Below are 20,912 nucleotides of genomic sequence, written 5' to 3'. Positions count from 1 at the left end.
GAAAAATAAAAATGAAGCTACCTATTTTAATCAATCGTGGCTTTAAAAAATTATATATTAAAATGTGTCTAAAAAATTTCTTTTATTAGAATATTATTATATTTAATTTTAGTTAAAACTATTTTAATTCAAAATAATTTTAAGCACAAGTAACTAATCAATTTATTTTATATTATAATATTTTTAATTAATGCCGTCTATATTATAATAAATTTAGTCAAAATTGATACGATTATTAATAATTTTAATTAAAACTATTTATAATTAAAAAAACACTCTATCACTACACTATTATTCTGGATTAAAACTATTTTTTTTAACTTTATAATACGTGAAAATTTATATAGAAATCATGATAATAGTTCTACTTATATTTTTATTAAAATATAAAAATTCCTCTTTTTTGTTTTATTTTTTATTTTAAATATTCAGACCGAGCTAGCACGTTCATTGCGCACTTGTGCTTAGCTTGGACCACAGACCGAACTATTACCGTACCTTACTGGGCGGAACCCAAATCATATCAGATCATGCCGTATCACGTCAGTCCGGATCAAATCAGAGCAGATCATGCCCGATCCGATCTGTTTAGAAGTCGATACATCAGAGATACGAACATTCAACGACTGAAATCAAATCGAACTGTTTTGTAATTTCGGTCGAGTCGACTGGATTATTCCAGCTCCATCCCTGGATTGCGGCCCAAGGCGCCGCCGCCTGTCTGAATACTGAAGGGTTTAAGGAGGGCCGAGAAGGCCGCGAGTGCCGCCTCTCTGTCCCTTGCTAAATCCAAGCGAGAATTCGTAATCCCTCTCCCGAACGCTCCAAGGGTTGGAATTTGCGATCTAGGCTTCGTTTTTTGGATCCCTTCCAGCTGTCCTTCATGCTGAAGGTTCTCTCTTCTCTGCACGTCCGAGGCCGGTTGCACTCCCTCCCGGGGAAACGCCCAGCGAGTATCGTCAATGTAGGCGAAGGGAGGTCTCCGTTGCCCCGCTTGCTTCGGTCCTTGACGGACCAGCAGGGCAGAAGTCCGGTGTTTTGGAGAAAGGCGTTCTTTTGCTCGAAGAGTGGCGATGGTTCTGAGCCGCCCCCGGACGCTAAGGCAGCCGAAGAAGTTGATGCCATTGCGTCCATTGACGCTGAAGGTGGTGCCTTTGAGGAGGCCGAGTCCAAGGCATCGTCGGCTATTGTTTCCACGAATCCACGGCCTGAAGATTACATGTCTGTAAGTGAAAATTCTTTCCCCGTTAACCATCAATTTTAGTTTACTTTTTGCATAACTTCTTGTGCCCTAGGGTTGCTTAGCTTTTGGTTGGAAATTTCTTGAACTCTCAGGTCGAATGCCCATCCTTGTGCCTGTAGGAAACACATTTGATTTTTGGTAAAGTCATTTGAAGATGTTTGAGGGCGGAACCTACCATCATTTCCATATATTCAATAAAATTCTGATTTCTTAAATTGCTTTAATACGTTATGTTTCTATAATTCTCTTAGGAATGCAAAACACTAATTTGAGTTGAACATATAGGCAATACAACAACTGAACTTAATGAGATTTAGAAACCACAAATTCGCTAAGTGTCAAAATTTTAATTCCTTTGTTTGTTTCCTGCAAACAAAGGCATTTGCTTAAAGCATGAATTTTCAATTCAAATTTCATACTTGTTTTTGGTTCCAAAAAAGTAATATTCTGTATTCAATCACAACAGTTTGTATCTGTTCAAGGGTAAATTAGTTGGTATTTCATGACACTTAAATAGTTAGGAAGGTGCAGAGTGGAATTGAAAGCTTAACAATTATCATATGATTTTGGAACACTACTTGATTTTTTTTTGTCAGGCTATACTTAGCAATCAGTTGTTTGTTATGCCCTGTTGGTCTACTATACTGAAACAAGTTGCTACTACTTATCATTTGATAACATTTTTTAATTATTACTACTTACAAACTGAACAACATGCTATTAATTTGTTCTGGTGTTATATGATAGCTAACATTTTTTTTCTTCTGTTCACGGTGATAATGTGAAACAGGTTGTAGCATTGCCACTTCCACACAGGCCATTGTTTCCTGGTTTTTATATGCCAATATATGTGAAGGTGCATAATCATTGTCACTCTAATCTCTGTGAAACATTATTTATGCTTCCTTTATGCCTAGATATATGTGCAAAGAATAGTTATGATGCAAAAATCACTCAATGATCATTAGTTGGTATTTTAAAGTAGTGCCTTTTGTAATTCTACCTGTGCAATGTTACCCTAATTAATTTTTCATCACCATTGAGAGACTAATTGTGTTTGTTAGTCAACTATCCCATTATATTATATGATGCTCAAGTATTTTGGATCACACGATCTTTCTGCTTACTAGTTCAATGGAGTCTCAGCAGGACTGGAATTGCCATTAGTTTTTTCCAAATGTTTTTAGCTTGGGATGATATAGGATCGTGGTTATAAGTTGGATTGGACCTTAATGACAACTCAAGTTGTTTCCTTCAGTAGAGACTTTTGATAAAAAGGATAGTTACTCCTATGAATTTGTGGTGTATTTTGGTTCTGAAGATTTGATAAAACAACAAGAAAATTATACTCTAATTACACACTCTTTAATTGTTTTGCAATCCTTTAGGTTCCTTTTATCTGCTTTTAGTACAAAGATAATCTGCTGATTCTAAATATCATTGCAGGATTCAAAACTGATGGATGCTTTAAAGGAAAATCAGAAAAGGTCAGTCTCCTATGCTGGTGCTTTTCTTCTTAAGGCGGACCCAGAAATTGACTCATCATCTGGCTCTGAGTCGGACAAAAGTGTTTATGATCTCAAAGGAAAGGAATTGTTCAAGCGCCTTCATGAAATTGGGACGCTAGCGCAGGTTCTTCTTGGAATACACTTAACTAAAGACTGTTGTAGGTTTTTGATTTTATTTTCTATTGCCATAATGCATATCACATGTTTGTGCAGATAACTAGCATTCAAGGCGATCAGGTAGTACTCATAGGTTACAGAAGACTGAGGATCACAGAAATGGTGAGATATATATTGTTATATTTACAAAAAAAGGTAATGTTTGAGTTCTCAATTTGATTTCAATGCAGGTTGATGAAGATCCTTTGACAGTTAAGGTTGATCATCTAAAGGTATAAATTGTTTTCATTACTAGCTATCTCTTCTTATTTGATTAGAATTTCTTCATCAGTATTTGTTTTTGTATTCACTAATGTGTTACTAATGTTCATTTTATAACTCTCTATTATGTAGTTGTATCACCTCATTGATCATGACATATGTTTTGTGACATGCCAGTTCTTTAGAAAATTTTAACCTTTACAAAAGGCTGGAATAACTTGTCATATAAGAATGATATTTGTTCTTATTAAATATTAGTTAGGAAATCATTAGTATGCTATTGAGGATTGATAAGAAAAAATCCATTATCTTTCATTGAAAAATTGATGACCTTTGTATCCATTTGTTCTCATAATACGTGTTAAGTTGGATCTTAATATCTGTGTCTGGAAAATCAAACTTTTATTTTGGGCAATTCAATCTTTTTTAGCAGAAATGCTTGGATATATATCATTATTGCTTTCTCTTGCTACTTTTTAAGTTATTTTCATCAACTCATAATGTTGCCAATGCTTTGGTATGTTTGCAGTTTTCTTTGTTCTAGGTGTATCTATAGACTATCGTTAGCAGTTTTTTCTCTCTTTCATAGTGAATTTATTCCTATTGGTGTATTCCCCTAGAGAAGACATCCTTTATTATTTGCCAATGATATTGTGCTAATTGATAATGATGATGGATTAGACAAAAATAACGTGAGATTGAATTCTGGATAAGAACTTAGACATCCTTGTTCGGATGATACTGTGATTTTTGATGATAGTTTAGATATAATTATAGTAAAGCTAGAGTAGTAGATAAAACTTCCAAAACTAAAGATTTTGAACTAAGTAGAAGTGTAGAACAAACCTGTATATATTAAATCTAATTTCAATAATAAGAAAAAAAGATACATGGAAATAATTAGAGAGCGTTTGGTTTGCGCGTTTTTCATTTTCATTTTCAGGAAAACATGCATTTTCTATAAAATAGTGTTTGATTTGTATTTTCCACATCTGTTTTCTAGAAAAAGAGATAGCATTTTATGGAAAAATAGAGAATGTCTAAAGTCATTTTCTAAGAAAATGGAAACGCACGTTTTCCAAAAATAAAAATGGAAAACGCACAAATCAAACACTCTCTTAATTTGGATGGATGAAGAATATTAAAAGCTCCATTTGCCATTCAACAAAGAAGAGATATTGAAGAATTGGACACCTGATATTGTAAAAATTGGAGAGGAACTTTTTAAGTCTCATGCAATCATTATATACCCTTTTGGTTAACTAAAGTTGTGGTACAACCAACCACCTTTTGTTATGGAAGTGTGTCTTTGTGTGTTTTTGTGTATATAATTGGTGCTAGAGTAAACATAGATAAAAACATCTACTTAATTTAACCAAAGGCATTTAATAGCCGAATACTTAATTCTATATTAGTGATATAGAATTACCTAGAGTTTAATGAGGAATAAAATCCATGTAGCCGAGTACTTAATAGTTAATAGTTGGACTAATGGGTTACTTATATACGTGTACTGGGACTCTCCTTTCAAACTTAGACATTTCACTCATATTTTTCATTTGTGGTAAAGTTGTGATGTATTTTTTTATCATTATTTGTTTGTTTTTTGTTAGCAGGAGAATTCTTATGATAAAGATGATGATGTCATTAGGGCAACAGCCTTTGAAGTTATATCAACATTGCGAGATGTTCTAAAGACAAGTTCCCTTTGGAGAGATCATATTCAATCTTATACACAGGTTAGGACCAGTCTAATTCTAATTTTTTCTCTCAATTTTTTTTTTTTTTTGCTTTCACACTTGAGCTGTTAATTGAATCAGTTGCATGTGTGGGACCATGCGAGTCGTGTGATTTATTTTGTTAATTTCTTGAACAACAAGTTTTGCAATATACCAAATGTATCCATCTCTATTGGTTGTTTGCATGCTTTAAGTTTGTTATAGAAGGCCACTTAATCTCCCTTTGATATTTTGAAAATTTGTTCTTTTAAGTTGTTCAATGTTTGAGGATCTTGACTTCTTTTCTGCCCCTGATTTTTTTGCTTGTTGGATGAAGGTTTCCATAGCCATGATCCATATGATTTATTATTAAGTTATTTGTGACAATTATTTTGTTTCTAGTTTTCAATTTGAGAAAACATATGTGAGTTGATTTTTCTTGGAAATTATCATATGTTTACTAATGTTTTTGTCTGTGTGAATCTATTTTGTTTGGAACTTGCTGTATGTTTACTAATGTTGTTTGCTCTTGTTGCTGCTGCTGCATTGAACTATTTCTTATACTTTTTAGATGAACTGAACAACCTATAATATTTTATTGTTTGTCAAAAACTCAGCATATTGGCGAGTTCAATTACCCAAGACTTGCTGATTTTGGGGCTGCTATATCAGGAGCTAACAAATTGTTGTGCCAACAAGTGCTTGAGGAGCTTGACGTAAGTAGATTTTTGCTACCAACATCTCTTAACTAACATGCAAACTGAAAATTTTAACTGGATTCACTTTTTATACCTGAAGGTTGTCCCCTGGTAAAATTTAAATCAAATATCGTGGCAGATTTCAAAAGATTTGCGATTATGAGTTGCACTATAATTTTCACATATCATATGGCATTTGTACATTGTTTAGATATTTTGAACTTCAAAAGCTTATGTTCAATCCCCACATTACAGTATTAGGTTTCATGGATTATATGTTTTGTTTGGTATATTTTTTTTGTCTATGTAACTACTTTAGCCCTATATGACAATCTTTAGACCGCACCCTATCAAATTTAAATTATCACTGTATGTGATTAGGTTATCTTTTTTTGTTTTTATGAGTTATTCTAAGTTGCAGTAGCTTCTCACTGTATTCTTACTAGGTCTACAAGCGCTTGAAGCTTACACTGGAATTACTCAAGAAAGAGATGGAGATAAGTAAAATACAGGTATTATATTGCAATTTTTTGTGTTTATAGTGGCATCCTGAAATCTAAACTCTTCACCTAAGCCATATTTCAATAATAGGAATCAATTGCAAAAGCAATAGAGGAAAAAGTAAGTGGTGAGCAGCGGCGCTATTTATTAAATGAGCAATTGAAAGCAATAAAGAAGGTAAGATGCTCATTCACATCTGTTTTTCAATAAGAGTGGCATCTGATTTTTCATAAGAGTTTCACAGGCTGATAATATGCTTCCAGATCAAGAAGTCTTGTATAATTTTTTTTCTCTTACGGCTGTTTGAGATCAAGGAGTCATTTAAAGCATGTATTGTAGGTTGCATTTGATCTAGGAGTCAATGTAACACTTCAAATGTCTTTTGCATTTTAGTTTTTTAAAGACTTGCATTTCTTTAACTATTGTTGCAAAGCTGTATTTGTAGACAAGGAAACAACAGAACTAAAATTGCATTTACATGCGGATGCAATTATCAATTGCATATAACCAAATGCTTTGCAAAGGAAATAACCAATCTCGTTTTCTCAAAGTTTGACTCTCTCTTTTTCTCATTAAATGAGATTTGTATGAAAACGTGCTAATTATTTTCTTTCTCCTAGCTCTTCACTATACATTTATGTTTTTTTGGATTTTTCTTCTTTTTGTTTTATATAACCCAACAAATTCCCCATTTTAATTCAGTTACCTTTATGGTGATGATATATTTCATTCCTGGTAACCTTGTCATCAACAATATTGACACAGACAGTCAAGCCTACCTCTTAGATATTATGGAAAAAATTAGCTTAGCAGCTCCCATTCCTGTTTATGCCCTGTTAATTTGATCTTATGTTGCCAAGGCCTTGTTGACTTAAGTAGAAAGTAGAGAGTAAAATAGTGAATGATGCCTTCTGATCTTCCTCCCAAGGAAACAATCGAATGATCATTTCAGAAATAAATTTTCATATCCTTCCTTGTCTTTCCTATTGAACAACTTGGTGGAAAAATCAAATCTCATTTTTAGCAACTTCCATCAAGGGCTAAAAATTGTTCATTGCTGAGGTATCGATCCCTGAATAGAATGAGATGTGTTGGTTGATGCTCATCATGTCAAGTGTTGGTCTTTGTGTGGAACCCAGAATGAAATATGTTGTTCGGTGCTGATCATGCAGAGCCTCATTTCAGTCCTACTGTGATCCAATGAAGAATCTGTGCAAAGCCATCAAAATGAGAAGATGAAAAAAAAAGCAGGAGAACAAACTTACCTATGCTGTAGCTGTTGTTGCCAGATGCCACTGTCGACCATTTGCTAGGGTGTTGTGTGTTGGCTCTTGCAGAATGTATTTATTGAGAGTCTGATACTACTGAAACTTAAAACCCTGGCTTCCATGCTTCCTATATCCTCTATCCGTCCTATTTTCCATACTCACAGAAAAATAAGGATTAAGTTTCCGATTTGTATTTTGCTACTCATCTTTGCTGTTGGAACTTCCATTTTAAAGTAGATAATCAAGTCCAATGGGTAGCAGTAATTGTAGCAAGTTGTGCAATTTTTTCATACCATGATTATGTCTTTCATAACAATCTGGGTTAGAAAACCAATGAGTGCTACATGTTATAAAATCACCCTTCTAAACCTCTACTGATGTTTAATTTCATTGTTACGTCTATTGACCTTTTCTAGGAGCTCGGCATGGAGGCTGATGACAAAACAGCACTAACTGGTTTGTTTTGACTAAAATAACTCTTATCATATAAAGGGGTTATCAAAGTTTAACTAGATTTTTTATGTTCAACTACTAATTGAATTTATGTTATACTTTTAAAACTTTGCAGCGAAGTTTAGGGAAAGACTTGAACCAAATAAGGACAAGTGCCCTCAGCATGTGTTACAAGTTATTGAAGAAGAGCTCACAAAATTACAATTTCTGGAGGCTTCTTCAAGCGAGTTTAATGTAACACGAAACTATCTTGATTGGCTAACCTCAATGCCCTGGGGAAACTACAGGTGTCATTACTGACTGAAAATTGTTACATTATTTTGTTTATTTTGGTATGATTTTAGAGTAAGCGATTACTTGTAAAACTTGATTAGGAAATTGCTTTGACCTCTCCTTTTGTCACTATCTTGTTCAGTAGCTCATATAGATCACCTATCATAGTGCAAAAATTACTGTGATTCTTATTCTTCTATTAATGCTTACAGTGCTGAAAATTTTGATGTCCATCATGCTCAAAAAATTCTAGATGAAGACCATTATGGTTTGTCTGATGTAAAGGAGAGGATCTTGGAGTTCATAGCTGTTGGAAAACTCAGAGGAATCTCACAAGGTCTCTTCCCTCTAAATGTGTCATTGTAATATTTCATTGCCATTGCAGTTTATCTCTCAAATAATTGGGACCTAATGGCTTATCGTCATTGTAGCTGGTCAATCCATGTTGCTTTTGCTTAATCTCATTTTTGTATGGACAGTAGTGTGCATTTTCCAATCTAGAATTAGTGATGGTAGGCTGGCAGCATTCAATAACCTATTATTTACTTTGTATTGTGGGTAGAGTGTACCAAAATTATTATGTTCTAGTTGGCACAATACCCCCTAAATTGATATGAGCCTCATCCGGATCAACTTTTATCCTCTATTTATTTGGAAGGTTGGAAGATTTCCATCCTGGAAAATCCCTTGTCTACTTCGTAAAAAAGGATGAATTATATTCCTCCTTCCTCCTATGCAGACACAGAGCAAACGGATTTAACAATCCATCAATGGATTATTTTTTAATCAATCTAAAACAGACGGAAAGCTCTTTCTTTCCTCCCTTTTGGAAGCCTAGCGCACATGGTACAATTCACAATAGCGAACAAGCCTCGCGCGCTCGTTGGGTTGCCACGCGCGACCACCGGTTGTGGGCAACGACCTTGCGCAACCATGGGCAACAACCATGCGTGACAGCAAGCAATGGCTTTGTGCGACTGCAGGCGACAACCTTGTGTGGCCGTGAGCAACAACCTCGCGCGGCGTTGGGTGACGACCTCACTTGGCCACGCGGCGGCCTTGTGTGATGGATTCATTCATGGCAAATGTTCAATGAATGGATCTATTAAACTACTGTGCTAATGCTAGATCCTTTCTCGAAAGGAACGCGTTGCAAGGTCCGACTGTAACGTCTTGACAAGGACCGCTACATCTCTAGAACTCGGGTGTAATGCTAAATATGCAAGAGTTCATGTTGCAACGTTCGAATGTTACGTGTAGGCAAGGATCACTACTTCTCCATGAGAATTTGGGTGTAGTGTTAAATAGGCAAGAGTTCTCACACTATAAGTTGGATAAGAACAAATATGATAGGAAAACTAAATATTCTAAAATTTATAACATGGGATATAGGAACCCTTATTGCTAAACCAATGGAGGTAGTAGATATGATGATTAAGAGAATAATTAGTATTTTGTGTGTACAAGAAACAAAATGGGTAGGCGAGAAGGCAAAGATGATAGAGAACTCGGATTTTAAGTTATGATACATAGGAAAAAGTAAAGCAAGAAATAGAGTATGTATTGTTGTAGATAATTCGTTAAAGGATGAAGTTGTAGGAGTAGTTAGAAAAGGGGATAGAATTATAGCCTTTAAGATAATAGTGGCGAAAGAAACTATGAATATTATTAGCGTATATGCAGCGCAAGTAAGATTAGGTGAAGCTACCAAATTAAGGTTTTAAGACGACTTAGATGAACTATTATAAAACATTCTGCCAAATGAAATGATTTAATAGGAGGTAATCTAAATGAGCATGTCGAAGTGAAAAATGAGGGATATGAGTGGGTACACGGGAGTTATGGGTTTGGAACGAGAAATGCGAAAAACTATATTAGATTTTGCGATAGCATATGATCTTATATTAGCTAATACATATTTTAAGAATAAAGAACACTTAGTCATGTTCAAAAGTGAGCATAATAAATCGCAAATTGACTTTTTTATGGTTAGGAAAAAGGATAGAAAGATTTGTAAAGATGGTAAGGTCATCCTTGGAGAAAGCTTAACTATCCAATATAGGTTAGCAGTGTTGGATATATGTCTCAAGCATAGTATCAATAGAAAGAAAATATATACGACTCCTAGAATTAAGTGGTCGAAATTAAAGGATGGGAAGCAAAATTTATTTAAAGAGAAGGTAGGAGTACAGGCATTAGGTGAAATATATGGTGATTCTAATACGACATCGGATTAGATGATATCAAAGTTGAAAATAGTAGCTAAGAGTGTGCTCCGTGAGTCAAAGGAACATGCACCACTGAGTAAAGAATCTTGGTGGTGGAATGAGAAAGTACAAGAGAAAGTGAAGATAAAAACGAACCGCTTATAAGGAATTATATATTTATAAGAACGAGGAAAACTCAAAAAAAATATACAATAGCCAAGAAAGAGGCTAAGAAAGTAGTGAATGGAGCAAAGAATGAATCTTTTGAATGATTATATTAAAAATTGGATACAAAAGAAGGGGAAAGAGACATTTATAGAATAGCTAAAGTGAGAGAAAGGAAGACAAGAGATCTTATCCAAATAAAATGTATTAAAGATGAATATAATAGGGTACTAGTAAATGATAGAGAAATAAAAGAGGAAGAGTATTTTCATCAACTTTTTAATAAAGGTTTAGGCGATCAACTTAACTTAAGTAATTTAAGTAGGTCAATGAGTATAGAAATTTAATTTTTTATCGTAGAATTCAAACTTCAGAAGAAGAACAAGTTGTAAATGGATGCACAATGGTAAAATCGTTGAACTAGATGATATTCCGATAGAGGTATGGAAGTGTCCAGGGAAACAAGGTATTGAATGACTTACAAAATTATTTAATATGATATTAAAAAAGAAAACAATGTCTAATTAATGGAGGACAAGTACTCTAGTTCCTTTATATAATACAAAATTATGTAAACTATAGGGGTATTAAATTAATGAGTCATACTATGAAATTTTAGGAAAAAGTAACAGAGAAAATATTAAGGAAGGAGACACTGTGACCGAAAATCAATTTAGGTTCATACCTGGAAGATCGACAATAGAAGCTATACATCTTCTTAGACAACTAATTGAAAAATATCCAGAGCAAAAACAATATCTACCCATAATATTTATTGACTTAGAGGTATTTATTGATTTAGAAAAAGTTTATGACAGAGTCGAGAAATTATATGGAGAATTCTAGAAAAGAGAGGTGTTAGTGTAACATATATTGAACTAATTAAGGATATGTAAAAGGATGTAATGACCAGAGTAGAGATTTCAGGCGGAGTAACTGAAACATTTCTAATAAAGATAGGGTTATATCAAGGATCAGCTCTAAGTCCCTATCTTTTTACACTAATTATGGTGAACTCACTATACACATTCAAGATACAGTACTGAGGTGCGTGTTATTTGTAGATGATATTGTTTTGGTAGATGAAACACATGAAGGAGTAAATGCTAAACTAGAATCTTGGTAAAAAAATACTAGAAAGGAAAGATTTTAGGTTTAGTAGAATGAAGACAAAATATATAGAATTTAAGTTTAGTAATATTATACGTAATGAAACAATTGTTAAAGATAGGAGATGATAAGTTGCCCGAAACCTAGGATTATTTTTGTAAAACGATAGAAGGATTGAGAGAGATGTCTTACATAGAATACATGCAGGATGGTTGAAATGGAGGAGAGCGTCAGGTACTTTATGTGACCGTAAAATACCTCTAAAACTTAAAGAAAAGTTCTACAAAATCACAGTTAGACTTGCTATGTTGTATGGAACTGAATGTTAGGCTATGACTTAGCACATGAGCAGAAGATGTGAGTTGCAAAGATAAAATGTTAAGGTGAATTTGTGGACATACGAGGATGGACAAAATAAGAAATGAAAGCATTAGAGAGAAAGTCAGAGTTGCATCTATTGAGGAAAAACTTCAAGAGACACGTTTAAGATGGTACGGACATGTACACGATCAATAAATGCTCTAGTTAGGCGATATGAAACTATGACAAACACGTATATTAAACGAGGAAGAGGAAGAGGAAGACCACAAAAAACTTGATTAGCAATAATAAAACAAGATAAAATTTATTTAAGTATAGATGATGATATAGTAGGATATAGAGCTCAATAGTGTAAAGTAATCCATATAGCCGATCCCATCTAGTGGGATAAAGCTTGGTTGTTGTTGTCGACGTCGTCATCTTTTCTTTCCCTCATATTTGCTTCTTTTATCTATCCTTTCTCTCACCTTTCCCTAGAGATTTTTTTTCCATTTTCAATTCTTTTCCCTCCCCATTCCATCTTTCAAAGTAAACAGGGCTTTAGACTTGTCATATTACTTGATTTTGAATACATGTGCGTGTGTGTGTGTGTGTATAATACTGTTAAAGCAACTTAAAGTGTTTTAGAAAACTGTACTCTGTTTAAGTAATGCAGATGACTAAATAAGGTACATATAAATTTAGCTCATTTTTCATGAAATATCTGATACCTAAATGTTGCAATGCCCTAAACATTGCAATGCCTTCTTTCAGTGCACCATCTTGAATTTTCAAAAAGTTTGCCCCTTTTAGTAACCATACATGTTCATCATATCGACAAGTGCCTTACCACAGTGCAGATGACACATGTTTTATGCTCAACTTTCGTTTTGAATTTTTTTTTCCTCCTATTGTATTAGTGGATTGTTAAAAAAAAATCATCAAATTTAAATTTCTCTCTATATTTGCATTGCTTGTGTTTGAACTCCTTTTGTTGGCTTATGATTTTACCAATTCTTTAATCTAGGAAAAATTATATGTCTATCTGGACCTCCTGGAGTTGGCAAAACAAGCATTGGTCGTTCAATTGCACGGGCTTTAAACCGCAAGTTCTATCGGTTTTCAGTTGGCGGCTTGGCTGATGTTGCTGAAATCAAGGTGCATATTAACTATTATCTCACATTTGAATAATCAGTTCAGAATCCAACGTTGTTCTCATCTATATTATCATATTTATTCGTATTGACTGTCCTAGGGCCACCGCCGTACTTATATTGGTGCGATGCCAGGAAAGATGGTGCAATGCCTAAAAAATGTAGGAACAGCAAATCCACTTGTTTTAATTGATGAAATTGACAAGGTATATATTATTCTCTCATTATGATAGTTTCTTATTTTTATTTATAGCAGTATCTTGTTGTCACGATCTGAAACTCCTATACAATGATGTCTGCTTCTAACAAGAAATCTCCATGGTCTTAAATCTCACAACAGTTAGGGAAGGGGCATGCTGGTGATCCAGCTAGTGCTTTGCTGGAGCTTCTTGATCCTGAGCAAAATATAAATTTCCTCGACCACTACCTTGATGTTCCAATTGACTTATCAAAGGTTTCCCACTATTTCTCCCAACTGTTTCTGCTATTGAACTCATGATTGTGAAACTTTTTATTAGTTCATGGAGGTTATTGTTCGTTTTGATTTAATTAATCTACCGTCAATTGGGAAAATCCTAATGATGAACAAGGACTCTCAAACTAATTGTGGTACTTTTTATTAGTTCATTGAAGGTATTTGATCTTTTTGATTTAATTAATTTACTTTCATCTTGGAAGAATACAAACGATGCACAAGGACTCATAAATTCCACCTACCAGTAGGAAGTAAAAATTATACTTCCTACTTGCTAACTTATAGATAATAGAAAATTGCAATAGGAGTTATTTAACACCATTTTTTGAACTTGGTTTTTCTCTTATTTGCACTGTAATGAAAACTGGTCGGTCTGCTAGGGCTGCTGGGAGCCTGGGACTGCTGATTAGATTTGAAAAGGGGAATAGGACATTTCTCCTTGTACGGCTGATAGTTCATGACTCAAATGTTCAAGCAATCTCAGATTGGTTTTCAGAAAACCAAGTCAATTTGTTATGTCTCTTGAAATGTTAAATATTACAATTTCAAATAATTAAATTTGAGAAAAATAATTATTTTTCATATTTTAATCTACCATGATAGTAGTTACACCTAAAAAAAAAATAAAAAATTTCAATTTAAAATGTAATTGCAAGTTGAGTATTTTAATTTTAATATTAATACTAATTTCGTGTGTACTGGTGATTTATATCAATAGTTATGTTTTTAATATTTGTTATGGCTATGTACTGGTGAGTTATATCAATATGAAGCTCATCTGGTTTGATTTTTGTTATTTTTAGTACTATGCACCAAATTGTAATGTAATAAAAGGAATGAGTTTCTTTGCGATGTGGAATTTGCTTATGGGATATAATTTCTTAGTCTTCATTATCTAAATTTGTAGTTCATAAACAAAATCCATATACTTGCGATTTAGCTTAGATTGGTTTGGTCAGTGGGTTCCGCCAAGTCAATGTCTGGGTCCACATGGTTCAACCAATTGATCTACTCGCTTGATCATTAAACCAGTATCCTGGAGGTTGGCCAGTGCAATCTCTTATTTGATTTTTATAATTATGCTTACTTGTTTCTTCTAGTTATCATTAAATGGTGGATATGCTATTCTCTATGGGACAAGCATCTATTATTCTCTTAATTTTTTCTAGTGTAGATTAATTATTATGGCCGCTGAATATTATCTGAATTTGACTTTTTTACACAGGTTCTATTTGTTTGTACGGCTAATGTGATTGAGATGATTCCGAACCCTCTTTTGGATAGAATGGAAAATATTGCTCTTGCTGGCTATATCACTGACGAAAAGATGCATATTGCAAGGGACTATTTGGAGAAGACAACTCGAGAAGCATGTGGGATCAAACTTGAACAGGTATGTCCATGTATTTTTTATATCTCCATCATGTGCTATTGTCAATTTACCTTCTGTTAGTTTTTTCTAGGCAAAAGATCTATCCTGCATATTGACTTATTTCACATTGAAATTGGATTGTTTTCTGATTGATTGCCTCTTAAATTCTAAATCTTAATGTATCTACATTCAGCATATACCCTATTTTATCTCTTATTTTTTTGGTTGTGTATAAATGATTCCCATATACACTTTAGATGTTTATTTTTCAGTATCATTACATTCTTATTTAGTGCTTCATTAGAAATTGTGAACCATATAGCAAGTAATAAGGCAATTTTTTTTGGTATGCTGACTCAAGGCTGTTTTTAGTCATAGCCTATTATTGCTTGCATGGAGCATTCTTCTAGTTTTATTTTCTTAATCAAACAACCATGGCTAGGCTTCTCTATTGTCATAGGTTAGAATTTGCATGAGCTTCTTTTCTAAGCATAAAATTTGTAGGATCGTTGTAGCGTATGACACACGGGGATGAGTGAGTAAATGTGACCCCAAAATAAAACTTTCTTGTAAAACAAAGTCAATTCAATTGTGTATTTCCATGAGTACTCGTGTGTGAGTAAGAATTCACTACAACGGCTACTTTCAGGAGGCAATTGAGCAAGCCTCTTATACTCTCAATCCTTTGGAATAATTATTAGTCATCCTTCACGTACAAGTCTATAGCTTCAGGCTACTTCAAAGTATTCCTCGTGCAGCCTGTATCCTTCGAATTTATCAAGCTGGCCAAGCTCCTGCACATGCCATTCTTCTTCCCTGCCTTAAAAATTTACCTCCCATTAGGCCATCAAGCCATCGAATCATCCACTATCAAATGACTCGACCACATTGAGTTTCCAAATTCTCTGAGCTCCTATTCCAAGTTTATGCACATTTGATGACACATTGGCAACACAACACAGATGAATCTAACTTAAGAGTCTTTGCCAAACACATCTAATCACACGGTCAAACCCAACCACTTGGCAATATCACTACACCAAGAAAATTTTCTTATATAATTCACCTTTGCTTTTTGCATCCCTATTACTGCATGCATTCATCATCTTGTGGCAATCAATGGGTGAGAATATGAAACTACTAAAATGCCTATGAAGAATCAATATAAAGAAGGTAATAAAAATTTGAAAAATACATAGAAGTTTGAACATAGAAACAAGAGGATTTTTTACACAATTATCTGCTTGCAAGACCATGATGATGGCTTCCTTGCCCCTTTATTCAAAATATATATATATTAAAAGAAAATATGCTATCATGTTTTTGAAAATGTACTTTCTTTAACATTGAGGGATCTACTGAGGATCTAATCTTGAATTAGTAGTTTACATTTTCCAGTGTAAGATTTAGTAAAACTGAACAATGATGACAGGACAGCGGTTTAGTATAAGTATAACAATTTAACTAAGGAATTTTTTCTTTATTAATCTTAGTGTAGGAAGGATGAAATATAGTTTTTTCAGGCATATTGCCTAAAATGAAGCTCAATTATGGAAGAAATCCACAACACCTTCTGTTTACCCCAAGACATGTACTAGTATGCATGCTAGACAAACAAACATGGGTCTTTTAAATAATATTTTAAATTTTAATTGTTTTTATTATATAGACGTCATTCATTGAATAGGAATTATAATTTTCTATATTAAGCATGTTGGCATTTACGTTCAGTCCTTAAAATGCCCTAATAATATATAGTATTCACGTAGAGTAAGTACCACATTTCAAAATTAGCATCTTAATACCTTTTTTTCATTGCTATGTGATGCAAAAAGGTGATGCGCTCACCCCAGGCTCCTCTCCACGCCCTCCCCTAGGCATTTAGAAGGGAGATAAATCATGGTACCGAGCGACCTCCTAAGTGGGAGGAACTTATTCCCTAAGGGAATGAACCCAAGGAATTCAAACCTTGCTCGTGTGATGCAAATCTACCACCCAAGTATCAAAAATCAAAATGGGGCCTTTTTTTTCATTGCTATGGCTTTCATAACATGTTGGTAGTAGGCACTCTCTGGGCAAAAAATCAAAAGGGTGCCCTTTTTTTCCAAATCATCAAAGGGGCACCCCCTCACTTTGATTTTTTATCAAAAGGGTGCCCTATCACCTTATAAAATGACACAATTGTTCTTCGGTACTATCCTAATTATTATCACGTCACTCTTTTTCTCTCTCTTCCCTTTTTTCTTGCTTAAATTCTAAACTAGTCGAGCACGTTGTAACAGCTACGAAATTGTAGCTGCTACATGTAGCAGCTACGGTTTCATAGCTGCAACACGGAAAAAAATTTTAATACTAAAATTATTCGTATAGCACCTATGGTTTCATAGCTGTTACAATGTGAATGTTAAATCCTAAATTTTGAGAGACTGTAACTTTTAACTCGGGCTAAACCATGGGACGCATAATATATCATCAAATCGAAGTTCATGATCTACAATTGGTTATGGGTGGAATGACCAGTTTCAGCTAAAAAACATCATTTAAATCCTTTTCAGAGGCTTCGAACAATTAGTCTTAAAAAAGAATTCATGTTGTAGAAACCGTAAGTGCTACAACGCGTCCAACCAGTTCAGGATTTAGGCGGAAAAAAAGGGAAAGGAGAGAAAAGGAGTGACGTGATAATAATTAGAAGAGGATAGTTGTATCATTTTACAAGAGGATGAGGCGCCCTTTTGATAAAAAAAATAAAAGTGGGGCGCCCCTATGACGATTTGAAAGAGAAGAAAAGGTGCCCTTTTGATTTTTGCCAAAGATTGTATTTGACACAAAACAAAATCATAAAATGCCAAAATTTTGCTTAATGTATTGACCATTGAGATTATTGATTATTCTAATTTTTTAACAGCTTATACTCATGTAAAAATACTAACAATGGTAGTTTATATGGCTAACCTTCCACAATGGTTGAGTCCTATTAAAGAAAAATTTTATTTTCCTATCTGAATTATGTTAACAATACATTGTCAGAGAATAACGCATCTTGATGATGCTGATGTGTTTGAGTTTCCATCTTTATGTTTAGTCGCATGTCAATTGGATGCAGTCTTGTGCTTAATTGTATAGGTGGAAGTCACTGATGCAGCTCTACTATCATTAATTGAGAATTATTGCCGAGAAGCTGGTGTTAGGAACCTACAGAAGCATATTGAAAAGATATATCGCAAGGTACATATTTCTTGATTCATGAAATGTAAAAGATAGAGGTGTTAGCTTGTTTTTTCTCTGGTAAAGCATTGCAAGCTGTATTTATAAAGTTTTAATTGCATACATATTATCATACTAAAGTGATTGTTTGTTTCTAAATTTTCTAATGTCTGATCTACTTCTGTTCGATTCTTATTTTCAGAAGAACTTTGTTCATGATTGTTTTTTAGTGTGACTATGATCCATTCATCCATCATATTCATACATTACGACTTGATGGTTTAATGCTAAGCCTTGATCAAAATTTGTTGCTAGCTTGTTCTGCTAGTGCTGTTCTGTTTTGCAATGTTGTTTATTACTTCTAAATGAACCTTATGCCATGTGGCAACCCATTTCTTTTAAGAACATACCTATGGTTGAATGACCTTGTAGCTTGAACTGTTGATTTTTACCACATTACTATCAGTTTTTTTGCTATGCTCTATGACATGGTTTTTTTAAGGATTATGTTGCAACAGTTATTCTCTCACTATGATGCCTTCTATTTGCCAGATAGCTTTGCAACTTGTTCGTAGAGGAGTGACCAATGAGGATAGCTCTCAAAAAGAAGACTCCCAGGAATCGAGCAATTTGTCTAAAGTATCATCTGAAATTGTTGGGGATAGTCAAATAGGTAAAGATACTAATGCTCCAACCTCAAGTGTAGAAGCCCTCAAATCATTCACAGAACCTAATCAGGCAGAATCTGGTCCCTCAGTGACCGAGAACTCAAGTAGCCAAGAGGTATTATATTTGTATTCAATCTGTTAAACTGCGGTAGACAGTTTCAAGCGAAGTGCAAATATTTCTTTTATGACAATTTATTAAGGCTCTAAAGTATCAGCATAATAGCATTGTTCTATTAAAACTTACAAATCGTTGATAGTAATAGTACAGTTATAATATCAATTGAATGGAATTAGCTAAACAAGATACATGAATAGTTTTAGTTTTAGTTTTTTTTTGGGTCCTGTTTGGAAGAAGTAATAACTGATTTTTCGGTTTTATGATTGGCAGGTCAATCAAGGGACAACCGATGCTAATGAATCAGTTATCAGTAAAACATCTGATAAAATTATCATTGATGCATCTAATCTTGCTGACTTTGTTGGTAAACCAGTATTCCATGCAGAACGGATTTTTGATGAGACCCCAGTAGGTGTTGTCATGGGTCTAGCATGGACTGCCTTGGGTGGCTCAACATTGTACATTGAGACCACCATTGTGGAGCAAGGAGATGGGAAAGGTGCACTTCATCTAACGGGTCAGCTTGGGGATGTCATGAAGGAAAGTGCCCAAATAGCTCATACAGTTGCCAGAGCAATATTCCTCGAAAAAGAGCCAGAGAATAATTTTTTTGGAAATTCCAAGATCCATCTTCATGTACCGGCAGGCGCCACCCCGAAGGATGGGCCAAGTGCTGGGTGCACTATGATCACATCCATGTTGTCCCTTGCAATGAATAAGCCTGTGAGGAAGGACCTCGCTATGACTGGTGAAGTAACATTAACTGGACGTATTCTGCCAATTGGAGGGGTACTTAGCTTGCACTTGATTTTGTTCATGATATTTCATTTTACATTCCTGCGTGCCTCTTATGGATAATTCATTACGTTTGCCTGGCAGACTTATTAGGATATCCTTGCTTTCTTCACCATGGAAGTTCATGTCTTTTCAAATTTGAACAGGTAAAAGAGAAAACAATTGCTGCTAGGAGGAGCAACGTCAAGACTATAATATTTCCATCAGCTAACAGGAGAGATTTTGACGAGCTGGCTGATAATGTGAAAGAAGGCCTTGAGGTTCATTTTGTAGACAACTACAACCAAATTTACGAGATTGCTTTTGCAAGTGAGCATGATGATGCCAAATAATCTGTGTTCCCCTCAGTTATTCTGAGCTTGCAATTGAACATTTTTTTTATTGGGTTTCATGAAAGCTCCACACAAGATCAAGAACAAGATATCTAGCAGGAAGAAAAATGCCAGCGCTCCCTTTGAAGATGAAATTAGGAGTTTTACATCATCTTGCTATAAAATCTCTTAACTAGTTTGTAACAGTAACATTTTTGTAGGTGGCTGTGAGACACAATCAAAAATATTTATCAAATTCATGTGGAAGCATCGTCCGTTTACCAACAATAAAGCTCCCAAATATTTTAGTTAAACTTGTGTCCTTTTGTAACCTTTGATTTTTATTTATTTGAACTTTGAAGTATGATTTAAATATAATTTTGCGAGAGGTAAACATTGACTTTGTTTTAGTCTATGGTTGAGATGCTTTGCGAGATTAACTGTTTAGAGAGCTTGCTTAAGGCCTCCAGAATCCATCGAGTAGGAATGTTCTTTTAAATTTAGGCTTGTCAATGGCTTTTCTGTTTCTATAAGATTGTACGAATGCCTAATGTTATATGATAAGAGTGTGAAATATAATAAATGGATGAATATGAAGTCAATTTCTGAATGTACATATCTTGAATTTTCTGAGAGACGAATTAAGAGAGGTTATTTGTCTCTAAAGTTAATTGAGCAAGCGAAGTTTGGACATCTAATTTTTTTTTTTTACAAAAAAATCACTAGAGATCAATAAAGACCTGAGCTGAAGCTCGGTAAAAATAGCCAACTGTTGCCCTTTTTTGAAGGCCAACACAGTAGTGTTGATTAAATAATGCACCTTAATTCGGTAAGACTACCAAACAAAGATCTTGGCTGAACTAGAGAGTTAATGATTGAAACAGGCAAGTCACGGCCGGATGAACCAACGTTGATCCGGATAGGCTATTATATAGAAACTGGATCTTTTCATGGTGTCCAGACATTGAAATCAAGTTTGCAGTTTCTCTTTAT

General features: G+C 34.3%; 1 protein-coding gene across 2 annotated transcripts; it reads left to right on the top strand.

Moving 5' to 3' along the window:
• The first annotated feature begins 654 nt into the window (after positions 1–654).
• LOC121980328 (lon protease homolog, mitochondrial-like) lies at positions 655–20,292 on the top strand. Of its 2 annotated transcripts, none has more exons than XM_042532326.1 (20): positions 655–1,225; positions 2,034–2,099; positions 2,690–2,875; positions 2,965–3,030; positions 3,099–3,140; positions 4,743–4,868; positions 5,465–5,563; positions 5,992–6,057; positions 6,137–6,223; positions 7,731–7,770; positions 7,883–8,054; positions 8,253–8,377; positions 12,850–12,980; positions 13,078–13,182; positions 13,317–13,430; positions 14,677–14,844; positions 17,947–18,048; positions 18,580–18,810; positions 19,084–19,602; positions 19,755–20,292. In XM_042532326.1, the coding sequence occupies exons 1-20, from the start codon at positions 884–886 to the stop codon at positions 19,938–19,940; spliced, it is 2,973 nt and encodes a 990-aa protein (XP_042388260.1). In that variant the 5' UTR covers positions 655–883; the 3' UTR covers positions 19,941–20,292. The 2 variants fall into 2 exon arrangements, with proteins under 2 accessions (XP_042388260.1, XP_042388267.1); XM_042532333.1 differs by having other exon boundaries at positions 656–1,225; positions 4,746–4,868.
• Positions 20,293–20,912: the final 620 nt, after the last annotated feature.

This window comes from Zingiber officinale, chromosome 1B, assembly GCF_018446385.1.
Source record: "Zingiber officinale cultivar Zhangliang chromosome 1B, Zo_v1.1, whole genome shotgun sequence".
Classification (NCBI taxonomy): Eukaryota; Viridiplantae; Streptophyta; class Magnoliopsida; order Zingiberales; family Zingiberaceae; genus Zingiber; species Zingiber officinale.
Note: the sequence above shows the minus strand (reverse complement) of the source record. Positions and strands in the feature narration are given on the sequence as shown.